The following is a 24,005-nucleotide window of genomic DNA, read 5'->3' as shown; positions in this document are numbered from 1 at the left end:
CTTGAACAATAAAAACAGTTTAAAATGTAAGGATGTATCCCATTTTTACATTATATCATCCATGCATTGTGTAAGCAAAATTTCCTAAGCCATCATCAATGCAAACGCTCAGACTTGACCACCTTCCCATATGAAAATGGAATATATTGCAATATGTTGTTGATGTACTCCAAGATATAAAAAGAATTTATTATCAATATATTGCATTATGTATGGCCTAGCATATTCTTTTTTTTTTTCATTTCCATATAGAATTTACAGCGACTTTTCTTATGTTATAACTTGGGCTGTATGAACTATTATTTGTATGCTGCTAAAAGGAAAAAAAAAAAGTGCTATTCTTTGTCCAGTCTTGCACAGATAGTATTGTCTACCCACATTCCACTTTACATGTGCTGCTACATCTGAATTATTTTTGTATCTCAGTTTGTTTTTCTTAGCTTCATATGTTTAAAAAATGAAAACATGTAGGTGTAACAGGGTGGCTGACATGCATTTTGTGTATCTGTTATAAATTCTTTTTTCTTTCCAGCTCTGGTTGTTATGTTTTATCATGTATTGCCATTTTTGCTACAAGTGTGTAAAGCTTTAGTACTTCACCTCTTACATTTATCAGGGAACTTAGGCAGACAGCATGGAGAACTAGAAAGGGATGAGCAGATAGTCCTGCTGTTTTGCTGATTGACAGGTGTCATTGGTTTGCCTTACACTCACAAGAAGGCTTTCCATCACTCATCACACCTCTAACAATAAGGGCTGTCCACATTCCAGGTCATACTTGGTGCCAAATGTGCGACAAGGGCAATATATTACAAATATATATTAACATGTTTTGATTCTTTTAAAAAAAAAATTAAACCCCTTTTCAGCCTGGTTTGTACCTCAATAGTGTCTATTCCACAATTTCTCTGTTAAATAAAGTCAAGCAAAACATTTTGGCGTGTCCGTTTGTGATATAAATATCTTTCAAGCAGTAGCACTTTGGACTGCCGCCTTCACCCCATGCCATGTAATGCTGACATCTAGTGGTAATTATATAGCATTACGTTGGAGGTGTTCCGTGCAGCCACAGGGAGGCAGCAAACCAATTCATTTTAAAAAGTACAAAAACACGTCAAGCACGATCTCTAATTTACTATATTGTCATTTTACTCGTTTCCGTGTATGTTCTGTTGTAATTCGGATGTTTCACCACAAGAGGGCAGATATGTCAGAAGAGGGTCGCCGGTAAAAACCTTCCCGTGAGACGTCATTTCGCTGCGGCTCTCTGCTACATGAACTGCTACATGAACCAGGAAGAGAAGTTCGTTTAATTCATCTCGATCAGTTTTATTATGCTTACATTTGGCTTAACAGTCGTTCGACAGTAAGTGCTTTTTCGTCCTGAATGCTTACATGTATATTGGCCAAGATTAGTCATTTCTTAGTTTTATTCAACTGTCACATCATTCACCATGTTCGGAAAGGAGAGACATTGTGAGCATCCGTGAGAGCAATTCTCACCTCGCCTGTTAGACCTTGAGAGTAGCATGTAACTCATTTATCCAAGTCGATAAATCATTTAAATATAGTAATTGGGAAATAAATAACAAACATAGCAAGTTCTTGTACTTGATTGGTGAAATCTCTTTGTGTCGGATATGCTCTTTTTTCCTCCTTAGTGGTGAAACACAGTACAACAAGGATAAACTGCTGCAAGGTATGAGCAAAAACATAAGAAATCTTTACTTCTGACAATTACAAGGATGCAGGTAATTGCAAGTGTGTGTGTATGTATGTATGTATGTATGTATGTATATATATATGTGTGTGTGTGTGTGTGTGTAGGTCAGGGTGTTGACACTCCACTGTCAGAAGTGGGATTGCGTCAGGCAGAAGCAGCAGGCCATTACCTCCGAGACCTTCACTTCACCAACGTTTTTGTCAGCAATTTGCAGAGAGCAACACAGGTATGTCTGCATGTGTGTGCACATGCCCATGTCTTAACTCTCAGGCAGTCCTTTACCGTAACATGTTATTTGATGGGCTCCAGCACATACTGGGACACTGAATGACTCTGAGAACCTAAGGTTTATCATATCTGCTTTTATCAAAAAGTACTGATGAAGGGGATGTGAAAATCCCCTACAAATGTGCAATGGTTGATGCAGGTATGTATTCAAGTACGTCTCCTTTTTCAGACGGCTGAGATCATTCTGAGGAGCAATCGCCACTCCTCTAACGTTGAGATGGTGTTGGATCCTTTACTCAGAGAGAGGGTGAGCCACCACCCCCTACGCAGTCCTGACTGCTCCACACAGGATGGCTTGATTCGCGTGCTCATCGCTGGTTGTTGCAAAGTGCCCTGTTTGGATTTTGCCAATCCAGGTTTCATTTAACCCTTAAATAGGAACTGAAATTAAACCCAAACCAATACCAAATCAACCTCAACTGATCAATTTTGAAACATTGAGCGGCCCTTGCTGTCTCACAGACTGGCACTTTATCTTATGTTTGTTGCATGGACTCGACCCTGGTCATGACCTTTCTCCTGCCTCATGACCTGCAATGGCCCCCTTCACTTCTGCTCTAGAGGCACCAGCACATGCACAGCTGTGCCGTTTTTCACTGTGCGCTGTGTTGGGCAGGGCTTCGGGGTGGCTGAGGGACGGCACAAAGAGGACCTGAAGAACATGGCCAATGCAGCTGGACAGTCCTGCAGGGACTTCACACCACCAGGGGGCGAGACGCTCGAGCAGGTAGAGTTAACATGCTCTCTGAACAAGCAACTTAGAGCTGCTGTTCAGAAAAAATGGGAAGTAACCTTGTTTGATGAGTATCTGCTAGATAAGGGCCAGATGAGGCAAAGGACTTTTTATACAACAAGAATGCTTAATTAAAAAAAAAAAAAAAAGAAACAAGCTTTTGGTTACTTATGTTAAAGTTCTGATTAGGTTTACACTTAGAAAACTATTGTTAATATATGCAGTTACATATGTGTAATGAGGGTGTGACTTCTGTATGACCACCCGTCCTGACGAAGGTGTGTGTGTTTGTGTGTGCCCATGTGCGTGCGGACGTGTGTGTTTGTGTGTATTCAGGTGAAGGCACGCTTCCAGAAATTTCTGAAGTCCATGTTCCAGCGCATGCTGGATGACCATGGTTGTGACTGTCCAAGCGTGAGTTTTGCTCGCGGCCCGAGCCATGCAGGACCGCCTTCACCTGTGGTTGCTGGCGAGGCCAGCGATGGAGTCATCAGTGTCCCCGCTCACGCCCTGGTGGTGAGCCATGGCGCCTTTATCCGAGTAGCGGTGCGCCACCTGGTGGAGGACCTGAGTTGCGGCCTGCCTGCGGGGCTTAAACTGAACCAGGTGTTCTCGGCCTGCCCCAACACAGGCATCTGCAGGTTCATCATTGCCTTGCGCAAGGACGAGAGTGTCCTGCAGCCCACAACCATCCACTGCGTCTTCATCAACAGGAAAGATCACCTGGCGAGCATCAAAGACTCTCACTAGAGGCTCAGTACAGCTCTCAGCTCCCTGAAAGCAAATATAGCAGCTACCAATTTACCCTTGTTTCAGACTCTTAAGGGTATGACTTCTCCAGCTAACTACAGTCTATATCGTTTAACAATGGTTTTCATTATACATGGCCATGCAAGGAGAAACACGGTTTGTGTCTCATTGCATATGTATTTATATGTTATTATTTGTCCTGACACTGCTATGGTCCAAACTGTTGATGAAAAATTTTAGCCTTGCAGTGTAGGATCAGAAAAATGGTATTCTAGTGCAGCACTATTTAATTACCTCACCTGCATGATGACTGAAAATAACAAGTTTTGGTTTCAGATTCTCTTGGAGCAGCAGGACGCACTTTATATACATTTCATATGTCCTTCCTTGGGAAACACTCGATGTGTTAAAGTTTCTAATTCCATATGGAATAAAGCGAGTGATGAACACTTGACTGCAAATAAGTACTTTATGGATGTATTTTTTAAATTTTGAGAATAAACAAACAGCCAAAAAGACCTTTGACATTACAAACATGTCACGTCTGTAATATCAAAAGGTAATTGGAATTATTGGCAATTTGGAGCTTTTTTTGTTAGGCTTTTGTTTCAGTAAGAATGGGCTTTATCAAACAGAACCTTATTATTATTATTATTATTATTATTATTATAATCTTCAAATCTCTTGTTCAAATTCTTCTTTTCACATAGTTTTTACAAGTCTGACTGGTGCTCTATGATACAGGTTACACTTCCGTGGGCAGTCCAGCAGATGGTGTTGCATCACTAGACTGAGGCTACATACGGGTCTGACGTGATAAGGGGCATTAGAGAGAGAGTACACGTACCCACTGCTGCCCACGCACTGGCCACAGGCAATCACAGCCTTGGTGCACCTTCATTTAGTCCCTGGCGGCCCTGTGCTGGAAGCGTCCTGCTCTGTTCAGGCCTGTCATTTGGTCGTCGATGTGTAGGCGGTGGTCTGGTTTGGTTTGTCACGCACCGAGGACCCGGATGGCAGAACACCGCAACCGTGGCCTCGCATTCCTCCTTTCTCACAGAACCGCCCACTGCCCTGCACCCGAAATACCTGCCATCGGCCCCTCTTCCTGCTGTGGGGTGCAGGCTGACCTTGGGTGGAAGGTGCCGGAAGCATGCCTGTCTCACCCAGGTGTCCCCAAAGCTGCCCGGCACAGAGTGACTGCCAGGTGGGCCTGTGCACAGCAGGTTCGACTGCTGGATTTTGCTGGACCACATGCCTATGTTGTCAGTGATGTGTGTGCATTTCTAATTACATAGCATAGCCCTGGGGCATTATTTTGTTCCTCTGGACAGGAAGGGCTATTGGTGAGTGTCCAGCTCCCAGCAAAAACACGCCTGGCGAACATATGTCCACGCTGCACTGCAGACACCCAAACAAAGTCAGTCATGTGACCAGGATGTGTCAGGCCGCGCATGAGGCCTCCTTGGCACTGTTTCAGTGCTGCTGAGTTCCTCTGAAGAATAAGGCAAGCACAAGGTTCCAACATAATGCAGACAAAATAGGAGCCTACTGTTTAAATCCCTGGCCATTGAGTATCAGTGCATAGATCAGCTGTTCCACACCTCGATGAATTTGGCAAGATGTCTGGTTTGTTTATTTTTATTTTTATTTTTTTAAATACGCTCCCACTGTTGCTCCAGGAAAGGGTGATCATGTAGGCTTAAATAGTAGCTCACAATACATGTATTTTGTACTGTTGTCAACCCAAACATCAGTCTTATCTTTGAAGTACATCACATACATCAAATGGGTTTGTCTGTGGTTTCGACTTCCCATTTGCCTCTTTCCAGGTTGGACTCCTCTCGTCTTCCCTTTGCAGGGGGATTCTGTAGCACCCTTGCGGGCTAGGGAACACGCCCTTCTGCCCTTCCACTCTCTGCCCCCCACCAGTGTCAGCAAGACTAGCAGCAGCTCCCATGCTTTACATACGCATGCTCCCCCATGCCCGCCCTTGTTGCCGGGGCAGCCAATATTCCCCCTGTACACAAGACTGGTCAGTCCGGTGCCAGTTCACTCATCCTGGGTACTTGCGTGTGTGTGCGCATACACGCACACACAGGCATGGAATATTGAGCTTTTATTGTGCTTTATTTATATCTTGTGTTCATTATTACAAATAGATAAAAATAATCAAATTACTCCTTTAATTTTCCTTTAATGTCTCACTTAATTTTGCTTATGATAATCGAGCAGTAAAACTAGCCGATCCTTTCATTGTGGTCTATTTAGCAGCAGCTGAATGTGTGTGTGTGTGTGTGTGTGTGTGTGTGTGTGTGTGTGTGTGTGTGTGTGTGAGAGAGAGAGAATTCAGTGGGGTGTAATGTGATGACTCTGCTGAATGGAATGCTCATCGTCCCTGGAGCTTGAAGGGGTCGATACCGTCTTCTTAGGACAGACATTAATCACCCACTGTGTCCCAGTCTGTATTCAAGTCGCAAACAGCCAAAAAAACACTGAGCAACTTATTATAGCCTATGGTCCAAACAGTGTGGCTGATTTATGAGCGTGCACTTCAATGTTAACTTCTAAAATGAATTCGGTTTATGCGAAGTTCAAAGAAAGTGTGTTTTGATAGCGCACTCTTTAATCTGGACATTTACAGTAGACCAATTATGGTCATGGAAATAAAATAAATTAATTGTAAATCAGTTTAGGAACTGTTGCCTGCTCATTCTTCTATCCCCTGAGGACCACATGCACAGTATCACTCTAACTTAATAATATTCTTCAAGTACATGCTGTAACCATTTTAGCATACAGCTGACAGGAATCTAGAGAATCTGATATACCCATTTTAGTTGACAGGGTATTAGTTAACATTGGACTGATTTCAAACCAACATGATGTCCTGCTACTCTTGTGGTACAAACAGTATATTTACAGTTACTTTCTCTCCACTGTGGCTTTCTAATGATGCACAATCAGCCTGCACCTCTACCTCTGAGAGGTTTAATTAGTGGTTGACTGATTTGCACTTCCCTTGTCTTCTATATAAGGACAGGCCCGGCAGTCTGGATCAGTCTTTTCGGATATCCGGTCGCGAGGGCAGTGCTGCATCCTGCCGATCTCCTGGCTCAGAAGAGGCCCCCGGAGTCCGGCTTCCTCCAGGCCCGAGGTCACCATGGACCACAGCTCTCACCACAACGCCTGCCAGCACCAACCTCCGTGGGTAGCTAGGGGGCATCGTGTTTTTATTTTTTCCGGAGTTCACCAACCCCGCAATTCTACATAAAAGTACACTTTCAAAGTTGCATACTCTTTGGAACTGATGCACTAATTGCTAGGGGCGGGGGTGTGTGGAGGGCTCGAGCTACAGCTCATTCGCGAAGCCCCTTTAACCCGTTACGCCTGGTTTGTTTGGATGGCCCAAAGACTTGGTCCAGCAACAGGAACACCACAGCACTGTGGTGAGTGGTGAAGACTCTCTGTTCCTGACTGAGATTCTTTGGGCTGCTGTTAAATGGCTCAGATTAACAGGAGGCGGTTGCTTGAAAACTCCATTGCAATGACTCTCATGTCCCACCCTGGAGGCTCATGCAATGCACTTTTTGTTTGTTTCTCCTGAGCTAACGCGCTTGACCCATCTTGTGATGGACTTGGTACTTATCAGAGAGGCTGAAACTGGTTGTAGCAGAGGAGAGAAGACGTAACTGGACTACGATTCGCTTGGATTGAAATGCACTGGTTTTACATGACAGTCAGAGACAGTTCAGGCTAAACATTTTAGAAGAGCAGCAACCTGAAGATTGAGGAGAATTAGCTAAAATCTAGTAAATATCTACAGATATCAGATATGACGGCAGTAGGAGCATTGTCTTGTTCTTCCTTACTGTGCCCCCTAGGCTCCCAGGGCCTCCATGCAGAAGTAGAATGGGGATGTGAAGTTGCAGGCACCATCTCGTTATGGTGTCACTATGTGCTGTATGATTACAGCCACTGACGGGGGGATTATAAATGGCATCGAAGCATTGTGTACAAGCACCATGATCCAATGCACTTCAAAATAGCCACATTGTTTTCTACACTTTAGACCATGGGCTGAAGGACATAAAGTGTGAGTGTGTGTGTGTGTGTGTGTGTATGCACGCCATTGGGCACTTTTGGAAGGAGGGCTTTACTCATTAGCTTTATTTTCTGTGACTGAATGTTATGTCCTTCATGTTATGACATTGGAGGGCTGTGCTGAAATGCAAGCAGTGAATGATGACATAACATGTAATGAATGAACTCTCTGCAGTCTCTGCTGTAAAGGGGTGCTGGTCATCCTCACATTCAGCCCCGACACCCAAGGTGCCAGTCATCTCTGACAGACTCATAAGGGCTACATCAGTTCTGCCTCAGTCCCTGTATAACCCTCACCAGTCCCTTAAAGCTTAGTGAGAAAGGTTCTCTCCAACAACCAGTACATGTATATACACAAACAAACACACACGCACAGCCGTGGTCTAGTATTGGTCAGTAGGACCTTTAACTCTGCTCACCTTTCCATTGTTCTGTAGATTATTCAAAAAATAATCATTTCTAAATGTGCATTTTAAACCAAAAGAGAAGTGATCAGAGGACAGAACTGGAAGAATTGGGAAGATGAAAATACATTGATACAAACAAATTGATATCAAATGCAAATACACTGATACAAAAGTAAATGTCTTATTGCTGTAGGGGAGCTAGTTGAGAGTGGTTGTGGGTAGTATGTAATTTTCAGCAAGTGCATCCACTCTGAAATGGTAATGTGCATGCCCAACCTTTTGCCGAACAGTGAACAATGTTCCTAATACTGCAATGCAGTGAATTATCAGGGTGAATGATCAGGTGAAGAGGTGAACTCCACCAGAGGGCGATGCCTTCTTTTAAAAAATCCTTTAAAAAAAGAAACCTTAGTGATCCCTGTTTGAAAAGGGAAACTCAGTTTTTGAAAGTGCTTCCTCAACATTGGCATGTATCCAGAACGTGTCATCACTGCTGTTACTCACAAAGATGAAATGAAGGCTTTTTTTGTTTGTCATACTAATGGGTGTCCTTAAGAAGTTCAACTGCATCCTTCTCTCGTGACAGTGGCATGGACTGATTCCATTTTAAGCACTTCTGCTTGTAGTACCACAGGAATAGAATGGCTGAATAGGCTTTATGAACCAAAACAGAGACTGAAGAAAGAACCACATGGTCCAATTCCAGAAGTTCAGAATACATGCTTAGATGGACAGACTCAGGATGGGAGTGTCCATGTAATGATGTTGCTCTTATTCATTGTCACTGCAGCATCTGTTGGCACAGAGACAAATCCATGTATAAGATGATTTATTTAGTGTCACTACAGTTTGTGTCTGTATATGAATGCAAATGGCACTTTCATCTGCAGCATTACCTAACTCCACATTCTTGGCCTTCTGCCTCCCCAACAATGTGAAGCCCACATGGCCGACTGCCAGTACAATCAGGCGGCTGCTGTGGTGATAGGTGAGGGGTGAGGAGTGGAGGGGCTCACACTCTGCCACACGTTTTGAGAGCCCACAACGCACTTGACGCCTGGCGGGGGTGAGAACGTGCAAAGCGGCCCACGAATGTCTGACAGAATGTATTATATTCCCAGGCCGGGCAGTGGGCCCTGTAGCCTGGTGTTGGGTTCCAACCTCTGGAGACGGGGGAGGGACAGTGTCCCTGGGTGTTGACTCAGCACCAACAACTCCTCTGTTGTCACTCTCTTGTTCGCTCGATCGCTCACTGCTCTTCAAATCGAAATGCCTTTTGCAGATTGATCTCAGAGGAAGAGCCTCAGTCTTGGATGTATAAAAGGTCTCCAAGACATCATTTTTCAGCTCTGAAGTGATACATGTACCTTAATTCTAATGACATTCTTACAGGTTCTTTGATTTTAACTGCACCCCATATCTTCTTCTGCTTTGAACAAGAAAGGAGAGGCAAAAAGAACATAGTTGGTCATGGAATGAGCTGGTTGGCATAGGCAATAGTATTGCCCTGGAGAAGTGGCAATGATCTGAAATTCCCAACTCTGACATCACTAGCCCAAACTGGCTTCTGCTGTCTGTCTGTCTGTCTGTCTGTCTGTCTGTCTGTCTGTCTGTCTGTTTGTCTGTCTCTCACTCTCATGCGCTCTCTCGCTCGCTCTCGTTCTCTATCTATCTAGATTGTTGAAAGAAGGATCCATACACCATGCCCATTGACATTCAGTCACTAGTGTTATAACAAGGCACTTAGTGATGCCTCTCGGCGTGTGCGTGAGTGTGTGTGAGACCACATTTCACATCAGTGGCGCGAGACAGAATCTTCTTCTGGTGCGAGTCTAATTATACCGCATGAAAAGGGAAAAGAGAGGGGTGGGGAGCAAACACGGACAAAGGAGCCATCCTTTCACGCTATACGCCAAAGAAAGCCATGACCTCCGTGCCTGTGCGCTGGCAGACTGTCTGCCTGAGTCATCCTCCGGCGCGCTCCAGTACCCAGAGTTCCCCTGCTCTCTGCAGGGTGGGGCAGACGCAGTGTTGTCGCCAGTTTTCATTTGGCTCTGCCATGCAGCCAGGCAACATGTCACTAGGGCCACGCTCCTCACCGCCTTCACTACAGCATTTCCGTCTCTCCCCCCGCGAGCGTCCACTGCTAAACCAGCTGAGGGGTGACTGAGTGTCCATAATGTGTGACGTTGTCGCCTGGACACTTTCTGTGAAATGGTCACCATTGAGTGCTGTGAGCACAAGGATTTAAAGAGATTGCCTTATAATGTGTTGAAGTATACTCCTGCATAATGCTGTAACATGAGCTACTATTTATCTCGTTATTTCATAGACATTTTATGGTGTGCTCCTTCTACCATTTTCTTCCTGCCAAACAAAGAATCGCCTGTATCCGCAGTATAGTCCATTGTGTAGCCCATATTCTTAGATCCATTTCGATGGCCTTTCACTCAGATGTGTCTCTGTGTCTCTGTGTCTCTGTCTCAGTGTCTTTTTGTCTTTTTGTCTGTGCCTCTATGTCTCTGCACCTCTGCGTCTCTTTCCAAGCGCCACTGGCCCTTTGTTTCCATCCTTAGAATATAATATCAGTTGGCTAATGCGCAGTCTTTGTCATGCCTGAACAATTCTCTCCTGCCTCTTACTGGCTCTTACCAGCTGTTGGATCTGTAATATCTAACCCAGCATTAATAAAAAAAACTAATTGAAAGGGCTTGAAAGCTTGGTAAATACAATTACTCACACCAGCATACTCCTCCAATGCATAACACCTTGAGGAACTGTCATTAACAATTTAGGTTTGTACTGGGCAAGAGGTGTGTACAGTGCCTATGTGTGTGTGTGTGTGTGTGTGTGTGTGTGTGTGTGTGTGTGTGTGTGTGTGTGTGTGTGTGTGTGTGTGTGTGTGCTGGTGTATAAATGCATGAGTGTGTAAGAGAGAGAGTGAAACAGCTGACTAAAGACAAGAGTTACATTCACCACAAGCTTCCTCACGGTCTTTAGATTTCAAGTTACATTTGGCTAGCAATGACTCTAGTAGTCTGCATTACTGAGAATTCCAGCTCTGAGGAGACATTAAGTGTAGATTCGGATTTTTGTATTGCTATTCAATCTGCACTTTGGTGGAGAAATCAGAGCTGTGTGGCTATTGGCAGAAAGGGAGAAATTGTGCTGTTTATCTTTTCCCCACACATACATGAATTTTTTTTTAAGTGGTGGCAAATTAATTCACTGCCTCACACAATGGTTTGTCCTCTGCCATTTCTCTAACCCTAATATGGCTGACCTATTTCCAAAAATGGTAATATATCTAATGTGTCATTTATATTTTCTGCTAGTACATGAGGTAATACTTTATATTTTTCAAGTATTTGCAAATGTATTAAAATTTATTGACCTATGAAATTGATCATGAACAAATGTAACAATTATGAGAGGTAACAGTGATTGAATTTTGTTTGCTACCTTCTATAATGTTACTGTGAGTAAATGCTGAGTAGTATCACTTAGTAGGTCATCTCAAAGACCTTTATGTGTCAGGGCTATTTTATAAGGTCACTTATATCTTATAATAAAAGCTGCTATAATTGGCAGTGAGCCAATTCATATAATTGGCAGCTGCTATAATGGCAGCGAGCAAAGTTAACTTGAACAGCGCAGGAAATCCTATCACTAACCTTAGAAAGATGTTACAACCCATGGGTGCTTTTTTTTTTACATAGGCTCAGCAAATCACAGACATGAATGTTAAAAGACAAGTTACAACGCACGCAACTCATCAGTCATAGCGCTCAGCAGAATCACGGCACCCTTTAAACATTCTGCACGGGTGTTCTTCTAGTATTGATCTAGGGCTTAGTCTGATAATTGGACTGTCATTATGGCCCCCTGTGTGATATTGCATCATCTGTAAAAATGCAAACTGCTGATTCAGTTTCTGATCGCATTTTTTGTTCGAGTCATTTACTTCACTGTTTTGTTAACGTGTAGAAATGCATATCTCTTGAAAATGCATTACTGTAAAATTTAATTATCTAACGATAACGGAGCACACACACTAGTGCTTATCATTTGGTAATAGTAGCACTTCTTTCCATGATCATACGTACGTTTTCGCTACTTGAAGAAGCACGTGGAGAACCGTGTAACGTGTCAAAGCATTCGCTGACGTCTTAGCATTCCAAGCAGCGCTTACGTTCTCTGCAAGCCTAAAGAAGACAGCATCTCAGCATCACAGGAACGCCGAGAGGCTGCCTGCGCTGTTGCTTGTGATAAGGATCTGAGATCATGTTCACCGAGAGACGCCGTATGCTATAGCTTCACTGCGCAAAGTAGCTTTTAGAATCAGATCGTTGTGTAAACATCCTACACAAACAGCGGACTGGAGTGTCATTGCTCTCCGGTGACAACTGGACTGTTTATACACCTTCCTTCTAAATAAGGAAGCAGCCTGTCAGACATATGACCACCGTCCCAATTTGGACGCTGCAAAAGTGCCCATCGCATCCCATGATCTCTCCACGCCGTCCAATAAGGCTCGGCGACCCCCATTTTACATGAGGAGTGACAGCGCCCCGTTGTAGTGCCCTCAGAGAAGCCGCTGCAGTTTCAGCCCTCGTAGTGCGGGGCAGTACTTGCTGGCTTGCAACTTTCTCTCTCTTCCTCCCTGCCCTCCCCTTACTTTCTTTTACGGGGCAAGAGTGATGTCACATGAGGATGCGGGTGTCTGGCAAGGTGCGATAGGTTTTTGGTGAGGGGCATTCTCCATGACCAGCGTTGCCCAGCAAGAGGCGCGGAGCTGCAAAACATGCTAATCACCACTATCACCACCACCACCAGAAGTTCTGTCGCACTCTCTCCCAGTTCTGCTCTGATTTCGGGCTACTGTTTCATGCTCGAAACCCTGATCTGCCTTGCTAAAATAAGCTTGTGCCACCATGCCGAAGAAAGAAAAACAAGAAGAGCGGTATTTTTAGTGGCATTAATTTTGACCACGTGCCCCGAAGGTAAACCGGATGGCCATTGCGCAAAGGTTGCTCATCAGTATGTCCAGCGAGGCCAATACGCGCTGGTCGCGGACTGCAATTCTTCTTCTGGGCTTCCTTGCTGGGACTGTGTCATCATACTCGATTCCAAGTAGGACTAACGTAACTTCACTGGAGAAACGATGGGAGACCCTCTTCTCCCGGTCCGTACTGGGCATATCGGGAGAGAAATCGGACTTGAACTGGGAGAGTGACTATTTACTGGGCATCAAAAGAGTGCGAAGGCTGTACTGCAACGTGGGCATCGGGTTTCACCTTCAGATCCTCCCCGACGGCAGGATAAACGGTGTACATAATGAAAATCAGTACAGTGAGTTCCATCCAGAAATGTAATGCAATAAATGACTTATAGCAAATAACAGTGACATGCGGGGTTTGATGACTATAGATATTGTTCTTGAGATATAATACGTTGTTTAAATAGATTAAAATGTCTCCTCAAGCAAAGACAAATCTGTTAAAACACCAGTATCCTTTAAGTGCTAAATATCTGTCCTGGCTAAAACATGACATGAATGCTTAGACGCATATAGACGCCAACTTATTTATACACCGACTCCTGCGTCCCAAAAACGGTTTGCCATGCACCCCGGAAAGTGCATATATGAGAGATGTTCATTTGGATATGGATGTTTTGCTTTGTTGTTGTTGTTTTTTTTCGAACAAAGCCCGTGCATCCCGAATCGCCACCTGCAAGGTTCCACCCACCGCAGTATAGTGCATGCTTTTGTTTCTACTTTCATATCGATAAGAGTGTCAGTCCAAACCAGTTCTTTTGTATAACATGGTGCTTTGTTTGATTAGGTTTGATAGAGATTTCTACGGTGGAACGAGGAGTGGTTAGTCTGTACGGTGTGAAAAGCGAGGTCTTTGTCGCAATGAACAGCAAAGGAAGGTTATACGGAACGGTAGGTGCGCGCAACTATTCTCGCATTCCAGTTTGCATCATTTAAGACAAGCTAAGGACATGTTTCTGAGTGCTACTGAAACTAGGAATACTGTGGAAAAAGGAATTATGATTAATGCATTCATTATTCTTAACTGCCCGAAAGACTTCATAAAACATACCTTACACAGCGTGAGGGAAAACACAGAGATGCGCTACTGTAAATAATGCACATGTTAAAATGAAGTACTGCAGGTTGGCAAGATCAGTTACCAAGGCAGGGGTGTTACCGCATGCAGATCTTGTTCATTTAGACATTCTGGTCAGCAGGTCCATGCAGCGAATATTTAATATCTTTCAAGAAACCAGAGGTATGAAAGGTTTGGGGGCATTTTTAAACGCAGATCTACGATTTGCAGTTTTGGAACTGATCTCTGTTGAGTGTTGGTAAGTGCAACTAAATCTGACTAGTGATACAACCAACTCTGAAAGTACGGCATTTCCTATAATGACGCCTCTAAACTAGCCTCTTACATGTAAGCTAAGCTGTTTTGTGTATGAGGCTTTATATCGTCTGTTCAAAGTAGCCCTGTTAAAAGTTTTAACGCGCTTTACGTGAGAGGCCTAAGTCTCTGTGCGCAATTGAACGTTGGTCCCTTGTTGGCACGCGCGTCCATGGAAAATAACTGTCACACTAGTTGTGAATTTAAAATACAAAATTAAAGGAGAACTGATTAAAACTTTGATACTAAAACAAGAAGCGTAGAGATGTCTTCAAATTGGAGTATTTATCAAAGTTTCATTCCCTTGTTTGTTTAACGCATCGTGGTTTAGTCTACATTAAGTTTGTTACTCTTAGTTTTGGCGCTTAAAGTCAGATGATAAAGTAATGAGAATTTCACAGCTGATTTGATCTTTTTAAAAAAGCTTTTTGAATATTAAGAGGGGAAGAATGTTTTTTTTTGTTGTTGTTGTTTTTTGTTTTTTTTTTTGTCAGTGAAATTCCAAGAAACCGATGTTTTCCTTCCAAAAGAAGGTTCTAAAAACAATAAATGCCATAATGTTTTGTACTAGATAGCCTCCTGGAGCTGATGTGCAAAATCCCTTTGGCTGCAAAGGGGAATGGTTGTGGTTATCCATTGGAAGTCATAAGGGTAGCTGGATGTTATTCCATCAGCAGAGGTCTCCTTTACATTTACATGTTTGTTCCACAAGTAAATAGACAAATGTTCACTATAAAGCTTCATCTAATACTTTTCAATTTCTTCATGTATCATTTGCAAAAGTGAAAGGAGAAACATTAATATCATCTAGGGGACCAGCATGCGCTGGTCTTGCACCTCTGTGCTCGGGCATCTGATCTCCTTTTGTCTCTTCTCTTTCAGCCCACTTTTCAGCATGAGTGCAAGTTCAAGGAGGCCTTGCTGCCAAACAACTACAACGCCTATGAGTCTTTCGTTTACAGGGGATTCTACATTGCCCTCAGCAGGCATGGCCGAGCGAAGAGAGGCAACAAAGCCAGCCCCTCTATGACAGTCACGCACTTCCTCCCTCGAATATGAGTGAGACCGATAACTGCGCTCTTGTTTTTGCACACATGGATTCTCCCTCAGACAGGAGATTTGAAATCATATATAAGCCTACATACCTACAAAAACTAAAGGGAGTGCAAGAACACCACTACAAAAGTATTTATTGTGGTCTTTATATATATATATATATATATATATATATATATATATATATATATATATATATATATATAAACCTTTTTGTTTGTTTGTTTCAAGAACTTATATATGTGCCATTTTTGCTGCTTTTTGTTTCTTTATTATCGCTTCTGGATTTGGCAGCACTACCTGTCTATTCACCTCACTTGGGTGCTTAACAGGACTCGACGAAACACTGGAATGGATGGCAGGTGTCCTCGTCAGCTTTATACAGTGAAGTGATATTTTTTATTACCTCAGAGCCCCCTGTATGGGTAAAAGGGATGCACAGAGTTTTACAAAGAATGTGGACTTTTTTTTCTTTCTTTTTTTTGGGTCTGAGCCAACACAAGCTTACCATCGCTTTTTTATCGTTAGGATATATACATCTATTTTTGCTTTGTTTTGTTTTGTTTCTTTCATCTAGTTTTCTCACCGTGGAAACATGAGATCTCTTAAAGTGACGCAGATCGCTTTCTGCCGCAGAGGTGCCTTGGCATGCCTCCATGCCTCCCCTTTAACGTGCATTCTCTGAACACCCCGGGGAGTCAGAAATAGGGCTGACATGCAAGCCAGGGCCCTGGAGGGACTCTCCCCCACAAGGGCCAGCCAAGGGGGTTGGGACTTGGGGAGGTGAATCTCGTCTTCATTTTGCTTTTCTTTGAACAGAGGACGCTTGGACCACTCGAGGCCCAATGATAATGATAATGTTAAAGCCAAAGGCCTCCTGTCTCCGGATTTACTTTCTTATCTTGGCTGCTCCATGTTAGCTTACAAAAAATATGGTGACACAGTATCTTTTCCGGCAGAGCGTGCCCAACTGTCACATTGGATCTGGTGTACCATTTAATTCTGCACTCTAGTTTCAGATGTTTTTGCAACTGAAGAAAAGTTTTTGTAGTCAAGAAACAAAATACAGGGGAACTTATGCAAGCGCATACTAAAAATATTTCTGTCCATGAACTGAGATACCGCTGGTAAATTATGACACAATGCCTGTCACTGGTATGGCTGAAGAGATGACACATAGTAAAATAAGTTTTTGCATAGTTTGTGTGAGTCTGCTAAACCAATGAAAGTGCTGTACATACTGGCAGCTTTGCCAAAATAAAAAGCAGGGAGTGAAGGGCAGCGATGCTCTAAGCATCGTCACTAATGGGGGGGAAACATGCTTTGGGTTGCACAAAGATGCTGTCGCTGCTGGGGTCTGCTATTTGGGTGGGGTTGGGGGTGTGCATGGTGAAGCACATATTTATTTATTCAAGTGTATGAGGAGTGGTTGTTTGTGTGTGTGTGTGTGTGTGTGTGTGTATGATGGGGAGCAGTTTGTGGCAGAGTCCCCGGGGGAGGGGGAGGGGGGGAGTGAGATGGGCAGTGCTCATACTCCTGTCTCTGCTGCAGCAGCACTGCAGTGCCACAGGGACTGACGAGGCTCCCATTCCCGCTGCTACTATTGCCGGCAGGACAAAATGGCAGGGTTTTTGGCGTTCTGCTGAAATGGAGAGATGGTCGTGATCTCGTCCAAATCAGGGCGTGGTCACCTTCAAAGGGACCAGGGTAGGAATGGCACTACTTTACCATGCAGGGAGATTTTTGCGGTACCGCAGCCAGATTGTTTATTGATTCTTCTGCGAGTATGCGGCTCTTGCCCAGCAGGGTGGTTCTCGGGGTGGCGATAGGAGAGCAGCTTCCCAAATACCTGAGCTGAAGCTCTTCCGCCTGCTTCAGGCCATCCTGCACAGTTATTCCTGTAAAAACGCCACTGCATACCGAGGCCTTGAGATTCCAGCAGTAACCCGAGGGCTGTCCGCTCCAGGTACCAGCTCATTTTTAGTTCACGGCCTGAGCCGCCAACGAGCCCTGAACCCTCATACCCTGCATGGGGTGGTCCAAGTCCCTGTGCTCTGTGCCACTTTAAATTTTGCATTGCCTCATGTCCCTTCTCCCATCATCAATCCAGGTTCATCTCTATTTCTACTTTAACACCCCCTCTCCACATCCCCACAGGGCAGCATGCCTTGATGTTGGTAAAACAGCTGCTCAGTGGCTCAGCCATGGGTCACTCATTGCCCCAGTGCTGGCTACTGACACTCCTGGACAGAATGCTCTGGGTGGCCCCCACTAATTCCTCCACTGAAGCCTCACCTGGGATGCACAGTGGCTGGCCACAGTCCTGACTATGCCACCGTGCCCTGGCCCCATCTGCAGAGGAGGAAGTGTGTCCCTGTCCCTGTCCTTATTCTGGCTGCTGAATGACTCCACTGCGCTGCCATGCACTTTATGCACTGGGTTAAGTCCTTGTTGATGACTTGTTGGGTTCTTTTTTCTATGCACAATTAAGGTTGATGCTAATGTTATATGATTGTCGCCATATTATTCAGGCATATTTTAAAATGACTTCTAGACTGAACTAATTTGGAATTGAAGATTTTGCCTGTGACATTTTTAGTCTATGTCCACATTTATGCTTAATATGCATCCACAAAACCAGCTCAATGAAGCCTAGTGCAATTGGAAGATTTAAGCTGTTTCTTTGATTCTCATTTTATTAAAATGTTTTAAAATGACTAACTAAGTAAGCATCATATGGCTGGGATAGCCTGAGGCTAAACCTTACCCTGAAAAATTTATTTGCTAAAAGTATCACTATGTAAAGAAACATTTGAAGCTCATTGGTATGAATCACTGAGTTGTTTCCCAAAGTCAGTGAAGCCTGTAACTGCAGTTGCCTAAGATTTTGGCAAACGTACCCCCCCCCCCCCCCCCCCCCCCCGACACACACATACACACACACACACAGGTAAACTGTCAGTACTGACAGTATGTATGAGACAGTAATGACATATGGAGAGGCCCCACAGCCCAGTCACTTCATATAAATCACAACTTCACAAAGAATTTACATGCCATTTTCAACTGCACAAATAGCCATCATGTCACCATCCAAACCCACTATCATATATAACCTCTGTTGTATTCCAGTGCACTGCATATTAAAGTCACCAAAACTTAAGAAAACCTTACCAAACTGCATGGTGAAACTTTCCTTCTTGCCTTTGATAGCTTTGTATTATACTGCCTTATTAATGTGCTCTGAGCTTCTTAGTACCTCCAGGGACAGTGAATGCATTCCTGTGAATTCAAAGAAACTGGGTGAAGGACAGAGAGTCATACCAGAGTCACAGGATAGCTGTCTTAGTTGGTGAGGAATAAGAAGGGGTGCAGAAAAGTTGGAGAATGGGAACACCCCTTAATGCTGCTGTGTGCGTCGTGCGGATTTATAGCAACAGCTTTCAAATATTTTTTTGGCCACGGAAATGGGGAAGCTGCGAGAAGCGGCCTTTCAGCTTCAGCGAACATCCCTGTGAGTGGCTGTCATCACCACAGCCCCATCATTCCAGGGTCCATCTCTCCACCATGGAGCACACCAGGTCACTGTGTCACTGCAGACCAATGGCTTGGAATATTGATGTCTTCTGGAGTGAGAATGGATAATTTTTTTTAAAGCCCATGGTTGAGCTTGTTGCTAGGTAACTTTCCATCAGCTATTTTCAAAAAAAGGGTTGTCTGCCAATTCATGTTTGTTTTGTTTTTGGGGATTTTTTTCAGGTTATGCAGGAAGGGTTCTTTCACTTGTTAATTTATTTTCTAATCATTGGGCCATTTTGTATTTCTCAGAATTTTAGTAGCAGTTCAATTATGACAAATTTGATGTTGCACATGGTTTCCTCAAATTCAGCAAATATTGTCTGCAAACCGCAATATGGAATGCCAGTGCATTGTAAATGCTGTGATGTATATTAGCATTCTTGTCTGTGTAGACACGCTGGATGTTCTGTGCGGATTGAAACTGTGGAATCGGGGACATGTGCAACTTTTCAGCATATGCTCTCTTAGTCTTTCTTTATCCCTACTCTCCTTCTCTCTCTCTCTCGCTCTCTCTCTCTCTCTTTCTTTCCTCTTATTCTTTAAACCCTGACCCTGAGTGCCATCTTTGCCCACCATTCTTCTTCTCTGTTAACATATACCTCACCTCCTCACCTTAGTTGATTTCTTACAAATATTGTGAAACAACTGGATACAGGTGTCTTCCATCATTTGTTTCTGAATGCCAACAATGCTATGTGTGAAAACAAATATATTGAAAAAAAAGTGGTTTTCCTTTTATTTTTGTACGTATGTGCTGTGCACAGCAGCGTAACCATATTCCTGAAATCAATAAAAAGTTTGATTTTTTTAAAAAGTGCCTCTTTCTTTAACGGAATATTTTTAATGACAGGATCTTATTTCTGGGGCGAGGGCTAAAAATAATACAAGTAGATGTCACGATACGGCCCCTCCCCCCGAACGCCTCCGTGTGTGTGTGTGTGTGTGTGTGTGTGTGTGTGTGTGTGTGTGTGTGTGTGTGTTTGTCATAGTGGCCACACCCTCCCTGTGTCTCACACCTGTTCCTTATTGTGTCATTAGTATACATGTATAAAAGTCTATCGTTTAGGCATTTGTGTTGTTGGTGTTTGACCCCATTAGCCTGCGTGCTAAATGTTATATATTACATGTGCAAATAAACGTATGTTCTTTTGTCTGCAACTCGTCCCCGCATCCTGCTTGAACCTCCGCGCTACAGAAACACCGACCGACGAAGGATGCCTGGGAAAGTGAAGAAAAAGAAGGGTAAGAAGGGAAATAAACGTCCTCGCAGGGAAGCCCTCCATGTTCTTGGGTACACTCCCGACTCCCACAGTAGGGGAGAGCAGTCCAGGTGAGTGTGGTCCTTCTGCGGACGCTGGGGAGTCGTATGGAACCGTGTCTGGCCACTGGGACTGGTACAATGATGTCCAGTACTCGGAGTCAGACTCCGTAGACTCCTGTTATCCCGCAGAAAGACCCTCACTCATCCTGGCCTCGCTCCAGAAGTCCACAACAGGGGAGGAACCCACTGAGCGATTTGTGGGGGCCTGATTATGGTCTGGGCTCGAACTGAGTCTTACAGAGATCAGCTGGACTACGAGAACCGGCACTCCAAATTGAACTCTGCTGGGTCCTGCGATCCCTACATGGACGATTATAAAGGCTGCGATGATTTTGGCAAGAAAAGGGAGTACAGTGACATCAGTCTGCGGTTGGACATGGGGTCCAATTATGCAGAGGATCCAATAATGGCGGTGGAGGAGGTCTAGCATGGGGATTCTCCCGTGGACAGTGACGCTCAGTCTGTTGGCTCCAAGAACGACGAACCTCCGACACTTACGAGGCGGCCCAAGGCTCTGCCCAGGAGAAATCGCCTAGGCGCAAGCAAGCCGGCCAGCGCGGAACACGTAGAGGCAGGAAGGAGGCGATACCAGTGCCCATTCCAGAGACAGGCAAGGTGGCTGGGGCATTCCCCATAGCGGGACAGCAAAGGTTGTCGATTCCCCGCAGGCGGGTTGGACTGCGGCCCAGCCGACAAATGGGAAAAGCCCGGGGCTCTATCCGGCTTACCTGGTCTCACTAGCTTCTAAAATGTGACATTTGTACCAGTCGTTTTGTCCCCTTTGGTGTCTGTCCTTCCACCCCGTGTCTGGTCATTCGGTCGCCTGGCCTCACCATTCGGCGTTGGTTTCGGGGCCGTGGCAGGAGTCGCGCCGTTGAGGCGGGGCTGTCACGATACTGCCCCTCCCCCGAACACCTCCGTGTGCGCGTTGTGGTGGCATACCCTCCCTCTCACCTGCTCCTCATTGTGTCATTAGTATACATAGACTTTTATACATCTTACGCATTTGTGTTGTCGGTGTTTGACCCCGTTAGTCTGCGTGCTAAATGTTACATGTGCAAATAAATGTATGTTCTTGTGTCTGCAACTCATCCTCGCATCCTGTTTGAATCTTCGCATTACAGTAGATCTATAGGTCAAATGTCCCATTTTAAATACCAACAACTAAGTGTATTTTATAACACTACATCTGTAGCTCCTGAACTGACATTTACCATTAGTTCTTTTGTATATAAAAACTAGGCAACACCTTTGGAGCTGTCTGAAGTTATGGTGTAACATATTTGAATAGGAAATGGTGGTCCAGATGTTTGGTAGTAGATCAAATTAATGTTTACATTAATATTTCACTGATAAACGTTATGAAGCAACATAATCAAACAGGTGTAAGTTGTAGATGAGTACATAAGTGTTGGTTAATACATAAATGGAACTCATCACATAATCTTCGCATAGGCCTTCAACAAGAATAAGAACTACTCTAGTGCTCTCGCACCGGCGCCAAAAAGGCTAGCGGTAGAATTGCATTGCGTGAGACACAAGCTCTCTCTACTGGTCGTGCAAAGGCTGTGAACCACATTACTGCACCGCGTTGTAACTGTATTAGTGAAAATGATATTGAAACAGTGTAGCTATTTCTGTGAATGTTAGATTTTTGAATAAGTGTATATCATTATGTTCCAATTAGTTTTCCTTTGCGCTCCGGAGATGTCTTGCTGTTCCCCCCCCCCCCCCCCCCCCCCCCCCCCCTTTTTTTTTTTCTCCCTTTCGTTGTTTTGTTGTATTGTGGTTTATCGTATACGATATGCAGTGAGTGACGTGATGCGTGTGGGTACAATGAGAAGTGTTAAGTGGGCTATGCTAAATTCAATTATGGCCTGTCCGGTACCGGTCAATTAACTTCACTATAAACAGACTAAGGTGTACACATAAAACCACCCATCCGTTCTTCCGTTTCTCGTGAGTACGCATCTCTACTATGGGGGCGAGTGTTGCGTAAAAATGCTAGGAGTGGCGCAGGGTGAGTTTAAATAGCCGGGCTTTAAGTTGTACAGACCAGAACGATTTCAAGTGCTGACGTTTGTCCGCGGAACCTGTGTCCTTGTTCCATCCTCTACCATGCGTAAAACTGGACATCTGAATATGCACTCTCTCTTTGCTCTGTGGCTCGCGGCGCTTCAGGGATGTCGACCAGCGGATGCTGCTCCAAACGCATCTCCTCTACAAGGTTCCAACTGGGGGAACCCGCGGAGATATATTCACTTACAAACAACCACTGACCTACACAACTTTTATTTAGAGATCACTCTCAATGGACTAGTGCGCAAAACTACTAATCGGGGTTCATACAGTGAGTATGGATATTTACTTCATGCTGCGGGTCTACGTTTGCTGCCCCTATCTCTTTGAAAATTGAAATCTTTACTTCCTCTACATCTAGATAGATAGATAGATAGATAGATAGATAGATAGATAGATAGATAGATAGATAGATAGATAGATAGATAGATAGATAGATAGATAGATAGATAGATAGATAGATAGATAGATAGATAGATAGATAGATAGATAGATAGATGGAATTCACAAACATTTGTTTACATTTCCAATCTGTTTTGCATCGTTTCAACAGGTGTGATTCTATTGAAAGCCGAGACCAGGGACCGTATAGCAATATTTGGAGTAAAAAGCAACCGATTCCTGTGCATGGACGGAGAAGGGAGTCTTTTTACATCTGTAAGCACCTCGGCATATTTAAATATTATATTCAATATACGTTATTCATCTCGCTCTCTCGCTCTCGCTCTCTCTCTCTCTCTCTCTCTCTCTCTCTCTCTCTCTCTCTCTCTCTCTCTCTCTCTCTCTCTATATATATATATATATATATATATATATATATATATATATATATATATATATATATATATATATATATATATATATATATATATATATATATATATATATATATATATATATATATATATATATATATGTATATGTATATATATATATATATATATATATATATATATATATATATATATATATATATATATATATATATATATATGTATATGTATATGTGTGTGTTATTATAAAAATGCTTGAGTTAAATAATTTAATTCTAATAAAAGTAACATCACTCTTAACCTTTATTTGTCTCTCCTTCTGACGATAGACGGTTTGCAACAGGGATGACTGTCTTTTCTATCACAAGCTTTTGGAGAACCACCGTGACATCTACTATTCCACCAAGAACGGTATATTGCTCAACTTGGATGGTAAAAGGCAGATGTATTCAGCAGGTCAAAACCTCGCTCAGTCGTCGATCTTCCTATCAGAGAAGAATACAATTCCACTAGAGCGCCTTCAACACAGAGAAAGGAGGAACCGACAGGTCGATCCCTCAGATCCCCTTAGCGCACTCCGATTTGGAGAGGACGCAGACTCACGTGCCGTACAGGAGGACGACACAGACCAAGATGTTGATCCCTCAGAAGATCGCAACATCTCCAGAGAAACTCTCATCTTGCCTTCTGATGATGACCCATGGGACCTGATCCAATCTAGGAACCCCAGCAGTCCCCGTATCTCGGGAACCGTTGGCTAA

The 24,005-nt window shown here is 43.8% G+C and overlaps 3 protein-coding genes across 3 annotated transcripts; all 3 read left to right on the top strand.

Moving 5' to 3' along the window:
• The first annotated feature begins 1,236 nt into the window (after positions 1-1,236).
• Positions 1,237-3,958, top strand: tigarb (TP53 induced glycolysis regulatory phosphatase b). The gene is made up of 6 exons (XM_027011115.2): positions 1,237-1,366; positions 1,662-1,699; positions 1,828-1,949; positions 2,181-2,258; positions 2,628-2,738; positions 3,081-3,958. Exons 1-6 carry the CDS (start codon positions 1,335-1,337, stop codon positions 3,492-3,494), a joined length of 795 nt encoding a protein of 264 aa, XP_026866916.2. The 5' UTR covers positions 1,237-1,334; the 3' UTR covers positions 3,495-3,958.
• An 8,655-nt stretch (positions 3,959-12,613) lies between these two features.
• fgf6b (fibroblast growth factor 6b) lies at positions 12,614-15,629 on the top strand. Its single transcript, XM_027011086.2, has 3 exons — positions 12,614-13,357; positions 13,852-13,955; positions 15,319-15,629. Exons 1-3 carry the CDS (start codon positions 13,018-13,020, stop codon positions 15,493-15,495), a joined length of 621 nt encoding a protein of 206 aa, XP_026866887.1. The 5' UTR covers positions 12,614-13,017; the 3' UTR covers positions 15,496-15,629.
• A 6,881-nt stretch (positions 15,630-22,510) lies between these two features.
• fgf23 (fibroblast growth factor 23) lies at positions 22,511-24,005 on the top strand. Its single transcript, XM_035534299.1, has 3 exons — positions 22,511-22,742; positions 23,025-23,128; positions 23,574-24,005. The coding sequence occupies exons 1-3, from the start codon at positions 22,511-22,513 to the stop codon at positions 24,003-24,005; spliced, it is 768 nt and encodes a 255-aa protein (XP_035390192.1).

The sequence above is a fragment of the Electrophorus electricus genome, chromosome 2 (genome assembly GCF_013358815.1).
Source record: "Electrophorus electricus isolate fEleEle1 chromosome 2, fEleEle1.pri, whole genome shotgun sequence".
NCBI lineage: Eukaryota > Metazoa > Chordata > Actinopteri > Gymnotiformes > Gymnotidae > Electrophorus > Electrophorus electricus.
Note: the sequence above shows the minus strand (reverse complement) of the source record. Positions and strands in the feature narration are given on the sequence as shown.